Source organism: Chelonia mydas, chromosome 23 (assembly GCF_015237465.2).
Source record: "Chelonia mydas isolate rCheMyd1 chromosome 23, rCheMyd1.pri.v2, whole genome shotgun sequence".
NCBI lineage: Eukaryota > Metazoa > Chordata > Testudines > Cheloniidae > Chelonia > Chelonia mydas.
The window spans coordinates 13,575,797-13,594,764 of record NC_051263.2 but is presented as its reverse complement, the minus strand read 5'-3'; the positions used below and the strand labels follow the sequence as shown (position 1 = coordinate 13,594,764).

General features: G+C 54.8%; 1 protein-coding gene across 6 annotated transcripts; it reads left to right on the top strand.

Moving 5' to 3' along the window:
- Positions 1–2,183: 2,183 nt before the first annotated feature.
- On the top strand, positions 2,184–13,138 carry LOC122463617. Of its 6 annotated transcripts, XR_006287162.1 has the most exons (5): positions 2,184–2,669; positions 5,251–5,544; positions 7,889–7,993; positions 9,484–9,515; positions 10,146–13,138. XR_006287162.1 is itself a non-coding variant. In XM_043534454.1 (4 exons), the coding sequence occupies exons 1-4, from the start codon at positions 7,223–7,225 to the stop codon at positions 10,769–10,771; spliced, it is 795 nt and encodes a 264-aa protein (XP_043390389.1). In that variant the 5' UTR covers positions 7,206–7,222; the 3' UTR covers positions 10,772–13,138. The 6 variants fall into 6 exon arrangements, 1 of the variants encoding a protein (XP_043390389.1); XR_006287160.1 differs by lacking the exon at positions 5,251–5,544 and having other exon boundaries at positions 2,332–2,669; XR_006287159.1 differs by lacking the exon at positions 9,484–9,515 and having other exon boundaries at positions 2,332–2,669; positions 9,559–13,138.
- The last annotated feature ends 5,830 nt before the right edge of the window (positions 13,139–18,968 follow it).

Here is an 18,968-nt window from a genome sequence, read left to right as displayed (position 1 = left end):
CTGTGTGTCTGTGCAGCTCCTGGCACAGGCCTGATCACAGCCAGGGTCTGTGCAGCACCTGGCGTATTGGGCCCTGATCTCGGTCGGGGTCTGGGCAGCACCCGGCACATTGGGGACCCAATCTAATACTGCTACTAAATCCTGAGCTCAGAATTTGGGGCCAATTCCAACTGCAGTCATTGGGATGACCCCAGATTGACTCTGGAGTAACTGCCATCAGGATCTGGCCCAGGGCCGTCCCTAGCTATTTTGGTGCCCTAGGCAGCTCCCCTACGGGGGAGCTGTGTGGGACCCCAGGCCTCCATGGGGAGGAGTGGGGAGGGGGTTGGCCCCAGGCCTCCGCAGGGGACGGGGGCTGGCCACTTCCTGCGGGAAATGGAGTGACCCAGCCCCAGCCTGCTCCGCTCCCCTGGCTCCCAGGCTTGGAGGGAGGGGGGAACCGCCCCCCAGCACTTGCCGGCTGCGCGGCTTGGTACCAGGGGAGCAGAGCAGGTTGGGCCGGGTCACTTCACTTACCCTGCGGTGAGTGCAGGGTCAGGGCTGACTGCAATCTTCAGGCGAGTGGGGCCGGGGCAGGGGTTGAGCAGGGGTGGGGCGGGGCAGGGAAGGGGCAGGGCAGGAACAGGTGGGGCGGAGCAGGGGCGAGGGCATGGGGAAGAGCCGGAGCAAGGGCTGGAGCAGCATGCAGCTGCACAGGGCACCAGGAAATGTGGTGCCCAAAGTTTTCTGGTGCCCTACGTAGCTGCCTACTTTGCCTATGGGTAAGAAGGCCCTGATCTGGCCTCTGTTCCATGCTGTAGGTATGTCCCTTAGCATTTCTGGTGTAAATCCTCTGCAATAACGGAAGAGCTCAGGGACAGGACTGAATGTGGGGATTAGACCAGTCCTGAAATGCGAAGGAAGAACGCCCTGCGTGTGCCCAGGTAGCTGACTGGGGATTTCCCTGCTTCCTCCCTCTCAGCCTTAGGACAAGATGCTCAGCTGGTGTGAACTGGCACCGCACTACTGGCTTCAATGGATGTTTGCCGATTTTCACCAGCTGGGGACATGGCTCATTGACTCTAGCATGGCTTTGGTGGTCCCTTGAAGGGGAGTCTAGTTCCAGGCAACCCCAATGAGCTAATTTAAGGAGATTTAGCCTATCTAGGCAGATAACTGCATCAGACACCTCTGGGCCTGCTAGAAGGCCATCAGGACGGGGTCCAGGAGGTGTCGGGAGAAAGGGAAGCTCTTGTAAAGGAAGGCTGCCTCTGGAGAGCCCAGCCCCGAGGCGGACAAGGGCTGCATGACCCTGAACGTAAGGGAGAGGTTTTATTTCAGGGTTATTTGTATGTAATAAAGTAGAACCCCAGCAGGGGGCTGGTGTCTTACACCCTTTTGGACTGTGTGGAGTTCTTAAGGGGCCCTGAGAGAAGGGAAACTGAGGCAGGGAGTGCGGGCAGTGCCACCCTAAGTTAGCAGGGCTACTACAGGGCAGGCATCCCCTGAGACAGGCTCCAATAGAGTGGGGCCGACTGGCACCAGCTGGGGGTTTGGCCCCATTGACTCCAGTGAAAGGACCCCGATTGCTGTGTATTTATGCTGCCCATCATAGTGGTATCTGAGCATTTAAGAGCCGAACTCTGTGTGTGGAAACCCGCGACCCTCCGGCTCAGCTGTGAAGGGATCAAATGGTGTGTTGGCTGCATGTGGGTCACGCGGAGACCCAGTGTTTGAAGACAAGGGCAGCTGGAGGAAATGTAGCCATTCCCCCCAGGAAAGGCCAGGGAAGCCCATTAGATCTCCATCTTCTCCCCAGCCTCACGTGGACGAACAGACCCTTCCGGGGCCAAAGCAGGAGAACTTGCTGTGAGATTTCGGTGGCCCTGTTCAGCAGGCTGCGCTCCCAACTGCTCAGGCCCACTGGGGGGATGCGACCTGGGGACAAAGTGAGGGACACCCAACATGAAGCATGCTGGAAACTGATAACGCTGTGATTCCTGACCCATCTTCTTCAATGGCATGGGGCCGATTGGCACTTGCTGGGATCTGGCCCATTGACGCAGGTGGTTGGATGTAGCCTGACCCCTGAATCTCACAGGGCATAGAATTTCCCCTTCCCTCACTGATGTCAGGGCCCAGGGTCAAATTCCCTGGATTCGTCTCATGTCTCAGACCTTGTCTCTCTCCCTCCCGCTATCCAGTTGCTCCCCGTCATCTGTCCCTGCCTCCTGTCTGTCCCTGCACACATTGCCCACGCTGAGGGTGCAAGGGCCTTCTCCTGTGCTGCTGCCAGTGCCCAGAGCAGCCTCCAGACCCCGTTTCTTGTCAGATCTCAGCTGCAAAACCCTCGCTGACGGCGCCCCCTCAGTCCTCCTGCTGTCATGCATCAGCACACACAGCTCTGCAAGGGCCAGCGCTGCGAGCAGAGAAGTTTCCATTGTCTGCCGGCTGGAGGTGGGGCCCTCCGCCCACGGCTGAGCATCACAGAGGTCAGAGCAGATGCTGACACTCAGAGCAGAGAGGCCTGCAGCATCTCCGGCTGACCTGGAGAAGCAGAGATCAGAGGGAAGAGTCGCTCCTTGCCCCCGGAGCCCACGGAGCGGAGCCTGCCGCGGAGCCACGAGGCATGGCTAGAGCCGGGGCTTGGGGTCTCGCAGTGCTTGGCTCTCTGAGCCTCTGCCTCTGGGGTGAGTGTTGGAGGAAGCTGGTTCTACCCCCTGCCATCCTCAGAGAGAAAAAACAAAGATGGGGGATGAATGTTGGGGGTGGGGTAACGCTGGGCAGAGACATTTCGGGGAGACTCGCACTAGGAGTAAATTGCTGAGTAGTTCCAGGGAAAGGTACCATAAATATCACTTAGATAGATAGAGGTGGTGCACAAGGATGGATAGATGTGTATGGGGGTGGGTACACGGATACAGGGGGTGGATGGGGATAGATAGATGGGGTATATGGGGTGAAATGGAGAGGGGGATGTATGGGCATAGACAGAGAGAGAGAGAGGATATATGGGGATATATAGATAGAAAGATGGGGGTTGCATGGGGGTGGATAGATAGAAGATGTGCATGGGGACGGATAGATAAATAGAAGAGGTGCAGGGGCATGGCTAGATAGAGGGGGTGCATGGGGAAGGATAGATAGATAAAGAGGGTGTTTGGGGACGGATGGATAGACAGTGGGGGTGCATGGGGACGGATAGGTAGATGGGTACGTATGGAGGTAGATAGATCAGTCTCTTTGTGAAGGGACAGACTAAATCGGGATGAAGACAGTTAGTTGAATTAAATAAAGAAGCTGATAATCTCATCACAGAGCCTGCTCCAGTCAGCGCTGGCCAGTGCGTGATGTTCTCACCAGAGCTAGGTGAATCATTGATTTTTCAGTGCATCCAGCAAACCAAAAAATCAGGGAAAACACTGGGATCAGTCCCGAAAATGTTCAGGCCTTGTCAGCCAATCGGAAAAGCCCGTTCCTGGGAACCCAGAATATTGCCCTGCTGTCATTTCTAGAGGGCCCCCTTCAGCAAACTGCCTGGGCCTGTCTCGTTCTCCCAGGGGCTTGGGCACTTGTCTGGGACGCGGGACACCCAAGCTTGAATCTATGCCGTGGAGTGGGTGCTCCAGGCTATTCTGGGGGTAGTGAGGGCTCGATCTCCCCTGCTGAATCTGTTCCGCTTTGTGTAATGCCATGACTAGTCCATGGGCCAAGGACGGAGAACAGCTCTCCAGCCTGGGGGGATTCAGGCCCTCGCCAAGGAGGCGAGAGATGCGGGCAGAGAAGAGACGGGTGATTTACTGAGCCCTGGCAGCCCGGCCCTGTGGCCCTCACTTAGGCTGCAGCAGGAGTTCTGCAACCAGCCCCGTAACTTCTCTGCGTGTTGTGTAACCTGGTGGCTTGTGCCGCGCAGCCCCTGGGGTTTGTGTCTCTGGGCGTGTGTTGCCACAGCTTTAACCCTGCTTGGGTCGAAGTGCGGCTCCACTCTGGAGCGGGTGCACATGCCCAGCCGGGTGGTTTCCCACAGCTCAGCTGGCTGTCTCCATGGGCGCCAGCAGCCCCTGCATGGGGAGCTGGTGGCCAAGAGCACGTGGCTCTTCAGTCTAGCAGACAAAGGCAGAACGAGATCTCGCGGCCGGGAGCTGGAAATGAGCTGAGCGTGGCTAGCGCGGAGGGGAATTAGGCACGGGAGGGAGCTAGGGAGGCGACGGATCCTCTGTTGTCAATCCAGACGGGGTGTCTCTGAATGCTGAGTGCTAGCTCAGCCACCAGTTCTGGGCTTGCTGGAGGAATGGCTGGGGGAGGGTCTCTGGCCAGTGTTACGCAGGAGGCCAGGCGAGATGGTCCCGGACGTCTGGCCTTAACATCTCTGCAGGTCTGGCCCTACATGAAAGACCCACAATGGCTGACAGTCACACGTCTCTCCTGAAGCCAAGCTCACTATGGAAATAGCTGCACCGTGCGTCTGGGCTGAAATCTCCCTCTCTCCATGTCTCCTTACCAAGGCCCCAGTGTTATGAGTGAGGGGGTCTGCGGGGTGCCCGGTTGAGTGCTTATCAACTGCAGGAACAGTGAAAGAAAGAAGATTGACCGTGACACCCAGGGGAGCTGAATGGACGTGGGGGTGGGGACAGGCGAAGGCAGGACAACAGGGTGTACTCTGCTCCTATCTAGCGTGTGAGCTCCTGGCGGCTGGGATTGTCTTGTTCCAAGTCTATACAGCAGTATGTCCGCCGCTCGCAAGCTTATCATGGGTCTGGCGATGCTTTGTGTTGTTCTCAAAGCCCCAGCTCCTGGAGTCCTGGGATTACACTACAATCTCAGCTTTCCTTGTTTTAAATAGCCACTCTCTGTCCTGCCTGGTTGCAGAGAGAAGCTGGGAACGTGACTCGAGTGTGGCTGAAAGGTTCAGAAACCAGAAGGCCAAAAACAGAGCCCCAAAATTATTTTTCAAAAGAAATCTGATGTTTTTTAAGGCTTTAGGATTTTTGAACTTGGGGTTGGTGTTACTGGTACCATGCCTGGTGCAATGGGGCCCGGCTCCTTAACAGGGTCTCTGAGACGTTATTCCCTAATAATAATGATATTTGTGGTGGTGAGAGTCATTTATGTACCTCTCTATATAGCAGGTTAAGCCACGAACGTGCCCCAATATGAGCTGAGGGCCCCAATATGAGCTGTTTAGTTTCTAGCATTCGCTGACCTGGAGCTTTCCCAGTTATTCAGCCTCCTCCCCAGGCTGGTCTTTCACTCCCCCTTTGGTTTTTCTAGGCTGTCTCCCTACTCCTGACGTTTTTCTCAGCAAGTCCCCCACTGCCCAGGAGGTCTCTGCTGTGGTGAGATGCCTGGTTCCCTATGACCCGCTGGTGATTCGGGTTACTTTCTGTAAGGCCAAGGAGGAACTGTCCAGCCAAAAAGCCACATGAGGCAAACTCACCTACGAGTTAGCCCAGGAAGTGTCCGTCCAGGAGGCAGGACAGATTTTCTGTGGGTATCAGCATAAGGACGACCACAGCCGAGTGACCAGTTCCTTTCTCAGCATCCCGTGGGACCGGTGCAAACCAGGTAACCGCGTGCTGGGCCAGAGGCAGAGAGTTTTCATTGAGATCCCTGCGTCCCATGCTGCCCAAGGTTGGCTCCAGTCTGTCTGTCTGTCCGTCAGTCTCCAGCTGTTGTCTCTTGGCCTACACTCTTTGGAGCAGGGGCTGTTTTCTTGTTCTGGGTTTGTACAGCCCCTAGCACAGTGGGGATCCTGGGCGTGACTTGGGCTCCTAGGTGTCACCGTAACACACGAAGTCTTGGTCTACACTTAAAAGTTACGTCAACATAGCTATGTTGGTGAGGGGCCGACCTAACCTCCAGCATAGATGCCGCTGTGTGGACAGATGACTGCTTCCGTCAGCATAACTACCGCCGCTCAGTGTGAAAATCCCCTTCCATTAGCGTAGGCTGCATCTGCACTGCGGGTGATGCCGGCATAGCTAGGGTGATGTAGGGATCCTAGGGGCTACGTCAGTGCGCCAGGCTGCTCCCATGGGAACCCCAGGGTAGCGCCCCAGGGCCATCCCCCGCAGCCGGACGGGGCATCCTTTGTGATGGTTGTTATCGAGGGAGCACCACAGTCAGAGCAGGGATCTGGCCCCTGGTGCTGGGTGCTGCAGAGACTTGGAAGCCCAGCACCAGGCAGGCCTTGTCCCAAAAAGCTTGGATGCAGCTGGGCCCGGGCAGGGGGCAGCAATCATTGCTCATGCCAGCCTGGCCATGCCCAGCTGCCCGTGATACACAGGCCTCATAGCCTGTGTGCTCCGGTCAAGGGTTTGAAGGAGGACAAGGGAGCGTCCTGCCTGGTCTTTGGTCTCTCCACTGAGATGCCCCACCAAAGGACCCCCCAGTATCCTGACCTGTTGTCTGGCTGTTCTCCGGCTGCAATGACCCACCCTGGCAGCAGGGAGAGCTCTGGAGTCCAGAGGCAAATGACTTTTCTGCAGTGCCCAGAGATGGGAACTGACCTGAAGGGGAATCCAGATCTGTGACTGGGGGTGAGTGAAGGCCAGAACAAGGCCCTGCCCCTGCCCTGAGGAAGAGTCCTTAGGTCCAGGAGCAGCTCTGTGGAAATTGGCAGGAGTGAGGGTGAATGAGCCAGCCATGGGCGTGTGCCCGCATGACGGGTCGGGAGGTGCCGGGGAATTGGGGGGCAATGGGGTGAGACTGAACATGTGTTAATATCATCTCCAGCATCGTCAGCCCCACATGCACAACGATCACGAGAGCAGCTTCAAATCTGAAGATTTTACGTGTAACAAATGTTGGGGGCTCTTGATTTGCCTTCTGGTGTTTTCAGCCTTTAGGGCGTCACCTCTTCAACCTTCTGTCCACATCCATGAGGGTTAGAAACTTACTAGCTATTAAAATATGGGAGCTGAGAGTCTCATATAATCACCTGATTCCGGGAGCTGGGGCTTTAAGAAAAGCCCTGAATATTGTGATACGTGTGAGAAAATCCTGGGAGCTGACAGTGCATCTGTCCTAAAAGGGGGTTTGGTTTTGTCATAAATATAAAGGAAAGGCTAACCACCTTTAAATCCCTCCTGGCCAGAGGAAAAACCCTTTCACCTGTAAAGGGTTAAGAAGCTAAAGATAACCTCGCTGGCAACTGACCAAAATGACCAATGAGGAGACAAGATACTTTCACAGCTGGAGGCGGGGCGGGGCGGGGGAAACAAAGAGTCTGTCTGTGTGTGTGATGCTTTTGCTGGGACCAGAGCAGGAATGCAGGTCAGAACTCCTGTAAAGAGTTAGTAAGTAATCTAGTTAGATATGCGTTAGATTCTGTTTTGTTTAAATGGCTGATAAAATAAGCTGTGCTGAATGGAATGGATATTCCTGTTTTTGTATCTTTTTGTAATTTAAGATTTTGCCTAGAGGGATTCTCTATGTTTTGAATCTGATTACCCTGTAAGGTATTTACCATCCTGATTTTACAGAGGTGATTCTTTTAATTTTTTCTTTAATTAAAATTCTTCTTTTAAGAACCTGATTGCTTTTTCATTGTTCTTAAGATCCAAGGGTTTGGGTCTGTGTTCACCTATGCAAATTGGTGAGGATTTTTACCAAGCCTTCCCCAGGAAAGGGGATGTAGTGCTTGGGGGGGGGGGGGGGATATTTTGGGGGGGAGATGTTTCCAAGTGGGCACTTTCCCTGTTCTTTGTGTAACGCTTTGGTGGTGGCAGCGTTTAATCTAAGCTGGTAAGAATAAGCTTGGGGGGTCTTTCATGCAGGTCCCCACATCTGTACCCTAGAGTTCAGAGTGGGGAAGGAACCTTGACAGGTTTGTATTTAAATATTGGGAGGGAAACAAATATTGTGTCTTTCTCCTGCCCTAAGTCCCCTTTGTGGTTTTATTTTCCAGACTCCAATGTTACCAGCGAGGGGTCGGGCTGGGAATGACAATTCCTGTCTTCCTGCTGCTGGTGCTGGTCCTGACAGGTTACCTGCTGCTGAGAAAAGGGACGAGGTAAGAGCAGCACAGACTGGAGAGGCAGTGGGGTCTGGGGGGAGGGGCAGGGGCTTAGGGGCAGGTAGTGGAGTCTAGGAGGAAGGGCAAGGGCCATGGGGCAGGCAGTGGGGCCTAGAGGGAGGGACATGGGCCTAGGGGCAAGCAGTAGGGTCTAGGGGGGAGGGGCAGGGGCCAAGGGGCAGGCAGTGGAGTCTAGGAGGAAGGGCAAGGGCCATGGGGCAGGCAGTGGGGCCTAGAGGGAGGGACAGGGGCCTAGGGGCAGGCAGTAGGGTCCAGGGGGGAGGGGCAGGGGCTGAGGGGCAGGTAGTGGAGTCTAGGAGGAAGGGCAAGGGCCATGGGGCAGGCAGTGGGGCCTAGAGGGAAGGGCAGGGGCCTAGGGGCAGGCAGTAGGGTCCAGGGGGGAGAGGCAGGGGCCGAGGGGCAGGCAATGCGGTCTGGGGAGAAGGGTGGGGGTCTGGGGGAAAAGACACTGGTGTAACGACAGGTGGTGTGGTGTAGGGAAGGACACACTTACAACCCACTCCCCACCCATTTGCAGGATTCTTGTGGTGCTTGGCATGTGCCAGCCCCTCTGCACAGGGAACAGCCTCCCCCACCCACAGGAAAACAAGGGTCTGGATTTAGCCAAGTGCTGAATGATTTTGGGGGCAGCGAGGTTGGGGAGTCCACACTGAGACGCCTCTGAGGGGCTGAACCCCAGAGTTCAGTGCTCAGTGTCCTGGGGAAATCAGCCCCTTTTCGGGGACTCAGGTGGGCTCCTGACCCTCTGAAGCACCTGCACCAGCCACTTGCAGGAGACAGGGTTCTGGGCTAGATGGACCTTTGGTCTGACCCAGTCTGGCCGCTCTTATGTTATCAGTGGATGGAAGCAGGTCAGCTGGAGGGGCTGCAGTTGTCTATAACCCATGGTTAGAAGTGACCATTTGGTCTGTTGGACTCTAAAACCATCAATGACATTCGGTTAACCATTACAGCACCTACTCGTCGTTAATCGACCCTTAGTCAGCTATTTACCAACAGAATCTGATTTAAATTCTGGTTGATAGCAGCAGCTCTTTACAGAGGCAGAACCCACATCCAGTAGCTGGAAGTTGAAGCTGGGTAAATTCAGACTGGAACTAAGCCGTATAAATGTTTAACAGTGAGGGTGATTAACCGCTAGAATGATTTAACTACAGACATGGTGGATTCCTCAACACTTGGAGTCTTTAGATCAGGATCCGAGGCCTCTAATAGATACGATTTAGCTCAGCCGGAAGTTCTGGGCTAGACGCATGAATTACCGGGGGCCTTCTCTGGCCTGTGTCATGCAGAAGGTCAGACTAGGACAGTGATCACAGAGGTCCCTTCTGGAATTAAATGTATGCATAGGCGCTGCCTTTGATTTTGTGTTTATACAGGCCCCAGCACAATCACAGCTGAAGTTTCTGGACCCCAATGCAATAATGCTAATAATTAAAAATAAAGTCATTGTATTTCTTCTGCAGCTCCCTCAGCCCTGGCAGCCCCCAGCCCCCGGGTAAGTCCCATTTCATGTTAAAATCCCTCTCCATCCATTTCAGATCTGCAATGTTCTTTATGCTCAGGGATTCCCAGACTGGATTTTGCCTCGTGATCACATCCGTAACCAATGGTGAGATCGCTCCAGAGCATCGGGCCCGATCTTGTGGCAGATTCTGATCTGTTCCTGGGCCAGATCCCCAGCTGGCATCAGTCACCAGAGCTCCATCGGTTTACATGGACATGGCCACCATGCTGTTTTGCATTAGGCAGACGCCTGCCTTGCTGGGGACAAGGAGCGTTTGGTGTCCAGGCAGTCGCACCTGGTTCTTTCAAGCACATGGGCAAATGGAAACATTTCCCACCACTTCTCTTCACTTCCTTCTCTCTGTCTCCCCCTCCTGGTTGTTTTATGTAGCTGCTTCCATGCCTCTAGATGTCCCTCTATGCTATGGGGTGCAATTCCCCCTCTGCAGAGGCAGCACGAGGCCCAGGCACCCTATTTTGCAGGTTTAGTGGGAGGTCAGTGGGGCCTGGGTGTTGTGCTAGCCCCTCTGTGCGGTGGTGGCGGCGGTTGGAGAACCCCAGCCCCTGGGAATGGCTCAGACACTCCTGCGGCAGGTGACGTCCCGTTGTTTTCACCCCGCAGCATCCCCAGCCGCCAGGAGAGGAGGGGCTGTGCATGCAGCCGGCTGCCAGTGCCCTGGTGCAGCTGGCCGATTCAGAGATCTACGGGCCTCAGACAGAGCGAGAACCCCAAGTGCAGAGAGGCACCTTCCTCCGGCCTGTCAGTCTGGCGATGTGGACCCAGATCAATGCGGGGTCAGTCTCAGTCCCGGTGTGACTCCAGCCCTAGGCGCCTCAGCCACTGGATACGTCTACACTGTGATCAGAAACCCGCTGCACCGAATTGTAGAGCCCGGCTCAGCTGACCTGGGTTCCAGGGCTATAGAATCGCAGTATAAATGTTCAGGCTTCGGCTGGAGCCCAGGCTCTCTGGCCCTCCCTCCTTGCGGGGTCCCAGAGCCAGGGCTCCAGATCGAGCCTGAACGTCTACACTGCAATTCTACAGCCCCGCAGCCCAAGTTGGCTGAGCTGGGCCAGCCGCGGCCGTGCCAGGGATCTCGTTTGCAGTGTGGATGTACCCTTAGAGCCAGGCTTTCAAAGGGATTTCAGTGTGTAGGGAAGCAGAGAGGCCCCACGGGGATTTTTAAGGACCCAGGGAGGTCCGGCGCCTCAGTCCCATTGACACCGATGGCTGTCGGGGCTGTGTGAGGGCTTTGGGAAGTGGCTCAGGTGCCGATCTGCTTCTTTGGGAGCCCAAATCCCTTAGCACACCTGGCCCTGAGCAACTCACTCCCTCCTCAGGAGGCATGGGGGCGGGGGCGGGGAGCTGCATCGACTCTGACAGCACTGAGCGCTCTCTGAGAGGTAGGTATATGCGGATTGGCCTGATCCTGGCTGGGTGCTGCTGTGATACGGGAAATAATAAATGGATTGTCCCCACTTGGGAAAGATCAGTGCCCCCCACATCACCCCAGGGTGCTTGTGGGGAATGCAGACCCCTCCAGTGTCACCCCAGGGCAGATCTGTTGAATGCAGGCCCCTCACAGTGTCACCCTGGGGCAGTCGTGGGGAATGCAGACTCCCCTCCCCCCCCCCCCCCCCAATGTCACCCTGGGGCAGTCATGGTGGATGCAGACGTGCCTTTCAGATGATTGTTTCAGCTTTACAAACGTTCGCTGCAGCTTTGTGACCTGCAAGCAGGAAAGCTTCCAAGACCAGCATATTGAGATGGGCCCGTAGACTGTTCAGAGCCCTGTGCATCCATGTCTGTCACATGCAGCTGGGTGTTCCTGGCTCGCTGGCTGGGTTCCCTGCAGACGCTGGGATATCTAGGGGGTGATTAATGCACAGTCTCAAGAGCGGCTACATTTTAATCAAGGGGGAAACCCCTGCTAGGGGTCGGAAGGACTTAGAACCGCAGGACCCCCATACAGAAGACGGGTGACATCTGGTGCGTGTCGCATCTGCTGAGCCCTTTTATTGTTTTATAAGTTGTCTCCATACGGCTTTTGTCCTAAAATAAATGCCCTGCGCTCTGTGTAAAGCTGGCTACTCACGGGCGACCCTGCCACTGTCTCTGGAGAAATAGTGAAGCTGCAGGGGCTGAGCAAAGGAGAAACCTGATGAAGTGCAAGGTGGCTGCAGCCCAAACCCCGGCTGGGGGAGAGGGACGTGGGTCCCTGCTGGAGGCCTAAGGGGTGGCCTTGAGCTGACAACGGAGTGGTCGGAGGTATAATTACGCCCAGGCAGCGACATACGGACACACACTGAGCCAAGAGGGGCCTTACACCCAACGGAGAGACATGGTCGAAAATGCAGATTATTTTATGAGGGATTTTTTTAAAAATTCATTTTCTTCTAAACATCCCATGAACATTTGTCAGTTCTCAGATGAAAACTCAAGAGTGACAATGATGATACAGTCGGGTTTCAAACCCTGATGGATTTCTGAAAAAAAAAAATTGTGGCGAGAAATCTGTTTTCAAAAAACTCTTTTTGCCCAAAAAGGTTTGGAGTGCAGGGAAAGTTGTTGTTTTCTTTAACCGCCTGCTTTTTTTTTTTTTTACCAACCCCCTAATTTTTTTCCAGCAATTATTTTTTGATTTTTGGTTTCTGGTTTTTCACCCCAAAATGGAAAATTTTCACTGGATTACAATGTTTTTTTTGATCAAAAATGCCATTTTTTCATGTACAAAATGTTTCGATGAAAGAATTTCTACCAGTTCTGCCAAAGCATCTCCGGTTCTGTCCAGTCATGGCTGACGATCCGGCCAGGGGCCGGCTTCCCTCTACCCAGGTCTCCTTTGAAACACCCAGCACCCCGTGGCCACTTTGCAGCCGTTTCCATGCCCCCTCCCCTCTGGGTTCCCCTCTGTGCTGGGCGAGAGTGTTACTGACCCAGACATGAGGGAAGTGCCAATGTTTTCTGTCTGATCCGCCCCACAGAATCCACTCAACTGTCCCCCTTCACACTGTTCTGGGCCTTTTCCTCACACTGAGCATGGATCTGTTTATTCATTGTCCGATCTATTGCGCTCAGCGCACGCACAATGTCAGGCCAAACATAGCGCTGGCACATCCTCCTACACATGGGGACACGCAACAGGATAATAGCCTATGTCAAGGTTCCTTCCCCACTCTGAATATCTGGGTACAGATGTGGGGACGTGCATGAAAAACCCCCTAAGCTTATTTTTACCAGCTTAGGTTAAAACTTCCCCAAGGTACAAACTATTTTACCTTTTGTCCCTGGACCTTATTGCTGCCACCACCAAGCGTCTAACAAATATAACAGGGAAAGAGCCAACTTGGAAACGACTTTCCCCCCAAAATCCCCCCAGGCCCTACACCCCCTTTCCTGGAGAAGGCTTGATAAAAATCCTCACCAATTTGCATAGGTGAACACAGACCCAAACCCTTGGATCTTAAGAACAATGAAAAAGCAATCAGGTTCTTAAAAGAAGAATTTTAATTAAAGAAAAAATTAAAAGAATCACCTCTGTAAAATCAGGATGGTAAATGCCTTACAGGCTATTCAGATTCAAAACATAGAGAATCCCTCTAGGCAAAACCTTAAGTTACAAAAAGACACAAAAAACAGGAATATCCATTCCATTCAGCACAACTTATTTTATCAGCCATTTAAACAAAACAGAATCTAATGCATATCTAACTAGATTGCTTACTAACTCTTTACAGGAGTTCTGACCTGCATTCCTGCTCTGGTCCCGGCAAAAGCAACACACAGACAGAGAGAACCCTTTGTTTCCCCCCCCCCCTCCAGCTGTGAAAGTATCTTGCCTCCTTATTGGTCATTTTGGTCAGGTGCCAGCGAGGTTATCTTAGCTTCTTAACCCTTTGCAGGTGAAAGGGCTTTTCCTCTGGCCAGGAGGGATTTAAAAGAGTTTATCCTTCCCTTTATATTTATGACAGCCTACTACTGCTAGTAGCTGACGGAGCTGCTCCTTTAGCTCCACTGGCAGCATTCTCTGCCTCTTCATGCTGAAAGTCACAGGTTCAAACGCTACTACTGCTGGCTCAGGACGGGGGTTATTACATTGTCACAGGCCAGCTAGCTGCCAGGTGTTGAGAGGCCTCTAAAACCCAAAATATTTCAGTTCTGAAAGGCTTGCAGGGGGGCCTCATAGTGGCCGTAGTTCAGAGGCCCCATGGACCGTTCTTTATAGGCCAGGCTCCCCGGTCAAACCCTGGCCGTCTCCCCTGCTGGCGAGGGGAAGCTGTGCATCATGCGAATCCTCGGCCTCAGGCTTTTTTAGCTGAAATCCAGAATCTCACCAGACTCAGCTCAGTTTTAACCAGCTGTAGAGTGGGTGAAAAACAAGTGTGTGTGTGTGTGTGTGTGTGTGTGTGTGGGGTGGGGGGGTGGGGATTTGAGCCATTCTGCTTTCGTTTAAGAATTAAGCAAGTTTCTAGCCCTTGCGGTCGCAGAGGAAAGCTGGAAAATGTGACCCGAGTGGCCCTGAAAGGCTCAGAGACCAGAAAGCAGCATCAGCCTCTCCCGCCTCCCCACCCCACCAAAATAATTATTCATTTAAAAAATGCTTGATGGATTTTAAGCCAGTCTTGTGATCTGGGGCCTGACCGTGTGAGAGCTCGGGGTGGCCACGCTGCTAGCACTGGTGCAACGTGGGCTTGACTGGGGGCTGCATGTAACTCTCCACTGGCACGTCTGAGGCGTGATATTTCTCTGGCAAGCCCAGACCCCTCTGAACATGCCACTCCTCTGCAGCATCATCCCCAGAACCCCCCAGTCCCTGCCGGCATGATGCTGCTGCGGTCCTCTGAGTTGCTGCCCCCCTCTGCCCTCGGCTGTTCAGTTCTTACTTCCCATGGTGTCCCCCTGGTGTGGCTGACTCGGGCCGGACAGCGGCTACTTTCTCCAGCACACAGGTGATGAGCGGGGCAGATGCCAGGAGGAACAGGAGCAAGGTGCTGCGCAGGATCCAAACCCAGAGCGGGATGGCAAGGCCTGGAACGTGGGAAAAGACAAGGGCCATGAGATCGCAGCTGGGACCCTGTTTGTGGGGACAGAGCAGGGGGTGTATTGTGTCGGGGGTGTAACTACAGTGCAAGGGACTCTGCAGGGGCCCTGGGCGTAGGAACCAGAGCAGGCCTTGGCAGAATAGTAACACCGGCATCCTGGTTCGCTGACGGAGCCGGTGTTACTGTAGGCACCGACTCCATGGGTGCTCCAGGGCTCAAGCACCCACAGAAAAAACATAATGGGTGCTCGGCACCCACCAGCCACAGCTGTTTGGAGGCTGGGGAAGGCGCTTGGGGGAGGACAGAGAGCAGCAACTGGGGGGCAGGCAGGGCCTCAGGAGGGGCGGAGTGGGGGAAGGAAGAGGCGGAGAGAAGGCGGGGCTCAGGGGAAAGGGTGGAGTGGGGGCAGGGCCTCATGGTAGAGCAGGGGTGGAGCATCCCCAGGGAAAAATAAAAGTAAGCACCCCTGGGTGTTCAACGTTGTATGTCAAAAATAAGGGACTGTTTTCCTAGCACCCCCACCCTACCCCTCTTCCCAATATTACCATTAGTATTATTAGCACTAATAATAATAATAATTAATAATAAATAACAAACAAGCAGCACTCACCGACATTTGCCAGGGGTATTTCTTGCTGCTTTTTGCAGCACTCAGCAATTCCTGATCTTTTTGTACAGAGATGAAGAAACAAGGGACATCCCTTCTAATAAGGGATCACTGGCAACCCCAGGTTAGTGTCCCTGTAGCACCTATGGGGGCTAGGTCCATGCTTTGGCGACAATAAACCTACCCAGGCCTGTGGCCTCTGTTTGTGAACAACCCCGAGCTCTGCTGAATCAGCAGGCTGCCCTCTCTGCTCGTGCCGCTGACCCCGGAGCTCCGAGAACCACCTGCGGCATTAGCCACACTTAGCCCATCGTGCTGCGCAGTGCGGGCTGGGCGCTGCAGCGGGCGTTACGCGCTCTGTACGTCCACAGCATATCGCAGCTCCCGTCCCGCGTGGCTGCTGACACAGACACGGAACTGAGAGCCTGCCCTGCTGTCTGCATTCACAACGGGCCTTTCCCCCAGAACTGCCCACTGCCCCTTCCATTCACACCCGGGGAAATGCTGGGACACCAGAGCTTTGCTGTGTTCGCAGTAGCTTTGGGACGCCCCGGTCTGACCCTGGTGAGCGGCAAACGCAATGCGGGGGTGGCCAAGCAAACTTCCAGCTCCTGCTGCCTCGTGTTTATAACCAGGGCTCCCTACGGCCAGCCATGCGTTGTTCTGCGTTCCCTTGCCACCAGGGGGTGCTCTGTGCACATAAGGGGCCACGATTTTGTCAAGTCACTAGTGACTCTGGATGCCTGGCTGGAGAAGGAGTTTCAGACAGTGCCGAGCGCCTGCCTCTGGACTCAGGGCTTTGAAGGGGTCTCCTGGTAACCCCCAAATCACGCCTCACTTTAGGGAATCTCAGGCTGCTGCACGATTGATTGCAATTCTCACATCACGGGCTCTCCACCCCCTCTAGCGGCCCCGGGGCAGCTGGGCGAAGCCTCCCTGAGCAACCCAGCATGCACTGCACGCCGGCCCTTATACACACTGCACCGGGGCAGAGAGGGTGCCCCACTGAAGGATCAGGCACAATCAGGCCCCGTAAGCTACCCCTCTGGTTTCCAAGCACTCAGCATGCACAGGCAGGCCTGGATTCCCAAAGGGACTGTGGGCGCGAGCGCTGGTTAGTGCATCAGTGGGGATGGAGCGCTTGGGAAACTGGGCCTAGCTGTAGGATCTGGGCCTTGCTAAACATCCGGGCTGCAGTGGGCCTGCACCTGCCCCCGGCCAGGTGCGTGGGAGCAGAACCAGAGCCAGTGAGAGCAGGGGCCGCCGAGGACAGCAGCGACCCGGCCTGGAGCGGAGCGATGACAGTGTTGCCCTCGGCCCTACATTGCTTTGGCCGATCTAGAGCGCCCAGACCCTGGGCCAGTCACACACCTCCGTGAGCAGTGTCTTCCCAAACCACCCCGTTACCTTCAGGCTTGGTGTCATGCTCGGGGTCAGCTGTGGAATCTGTAGGGCAAGAACGAGAGTTGTTATGCGGTGTCATGACGGCTAACCTGGTGCAGGGGTTCAGATCCACTCGCTGCACTTAAGTGTGTTTGAATGAGCAAACAGCCTAGAAATCGGTTTGTGGTGTGTAAGTCCAGACAGGGCCGTTAGCTCGTCTGATCTGACCTCCCGTGTGACACAGGCCGGAGAATTCACCCCAGTCCCCTCTATCGCACCCCGTAACTTAAGTTTGGCTAAAGCATCTTCCACAAAGGCCTCCAGCCTGGATCCAAACCCGTTCCCTCACTGGGAAAAAAATGCCTTGTTTCTAACTGGAACTTTTCCGGTTTCAGCTTCCGGCTATCGGTTCTCGTTTGGTCTTTCACCGCTAGATCAAAGAGCCACAGGTGCCGACTCAGTGCGTGCTCTGGGACTCAAGCACCCACAGAAAAAACAATAGAAGGTGCACGGCTCAGCACCCACCAGCTACAGTGGTTCCGGCCCGGGGGGCTGGCTGCCGATCAGCTGTTTGGTGGGCGGGAGATGCTCGGGGTAGGGGAGGTGGAGAGGAGGGAGCGACAGGCAGGTGGGGGAGCCTCGGGGAAGGGGTGGAACAGGGGCAGGACAAGGCAGAGCGAGGGCGGGACCTCGGGGGAATGGGTGGAGCAGGGGCGGGGCCTCGGGGCGGAGCGGGGGTGGAGCACCTACCGGGAAAAATACAAGTCAGTGCCTGTGGAGGCCCTGGAGGGCCCTGGAGGCCCAGGTATTTTTTCTTTAGTATTTTCTTAACGCCAGTTGCAAAGTGCTCCTACTGACCCCGCAGCGGAGTTGTGTCCCTGCAGCTACTAAAGAAGGACAGCGTCTAGTCAATAAATCAGCTGCAGGGGGACTATATGGCTACAGAACGAGAGGCCCTTTGTAACCGAGCTGTAGGTGATTGCTCTGCGTCCCTGGCACCAACGGGGCAGTTGTGCTGCCCGCGTTGGCTGGCTGTGGACTCACCTGTCACATGCAGGAACTGGGAGGAGCTCAGAAGCGAATTCGTCTCATGGTTCCGATCACCTTTGTGCTGATACAGACAGGCAAAGCTCGCGGAGCTGTTTGCCCTCATGTCATAGCGCAGGTCGTAGGCAAATTTGCCTTCCTGTATTGGCTGGACTGCAAGATCCTTCCCATCTCGACAGAATATAACCCGGGTAGAAGGAGAGAAAGCAGGCACTTTACACTTCACCATCACGGTGTCCCCAGGGCGACTGGCCGCCTTGTCTAGAAGTATTTGTGGGGCTGGGAGATCCCCTGGAAAACACAGGAGCGGCTGTTGATAACAGATTGTGTATGGAGGAAGGGTGGTTGTGTGAGTTAAACAGTGGACTCAGGACACCTGGGTTCAATTCTGGGTGCTGCCACAGAATGGCTGTGTGACCTGGGACCAGTCACTGCATTGGTCTGCCTTCAACTCCCAATCTATGACATGGGGCTAATCCGCCTTCCTTGGTCTGCCCGGTCTACGTAGCCTCCGGGAGGCAGGGCCTGTGTGTCGCTGTGCCTGTGCAGCGCCTGGCGCAATGCAGCCCTTGTCTCAGCCAGGTGTCTCAGCTGGTTAACGACAGTTCACTCAACCGCTGTCTCTGTGTTTCGAGAGATGGCGACAGGTTGCAGCAGGCCGCTCACTAGTTCGTGTTACGCTCCTCGCATACACAGAGGAATTAGATAAAAACATGAGTCCTCTGGCTGGAAGGCTGCAGCACACCATGGCTTCATTGCTTAGAATCCAGGATGATAACACACAAAACCAAATCCAGAGAGAGACAAAGCAGGCTGCTCCCCCAAGTAGGGGGGCCCAACTCCCCCCACCTCTCTGTCTGCAGAATTCACTCTGCTTCCCTGCAGCAAAAGCAGGACCAGGAACACTGGAAAATTTAAAGGGACAGTTTACACTTTTAACACAGCTTTCTCTAGACCAGGGATCGGCAACCTTTGGCACATGGCCTGTCAGGGAAATACGCTGGAAGGCCAGGATGGATTGTTTACCTGTAGTGTCCACAGGTTCAGCTGCGAGCAGCTCCCACTGGCCGCGGTTCGCCATTCCAGGCCAATGGTGGCTGTGGGAAATGACAGCGAGCACATCCCTCGATCTGTGAATAAAGGGACTTGCCCAGGGTCACACAGGGAGTCTGTGTCAAGAATTGAACCCAGATCTCCTAAATGCAAGTGCAGCACCCTACCCACTAGGCCACCCTCCCCGCCCAGGCCTGAATTGCGCTGCCCTTTCAGAGCCCAGCCCTGTGTGTATCCATTGGAGTTAAGGGATGAGCTCCCACTGGCCGCAGCTGGACCCGTCGCAGGCAGCTGGGCTCCAGGGTGACTCAC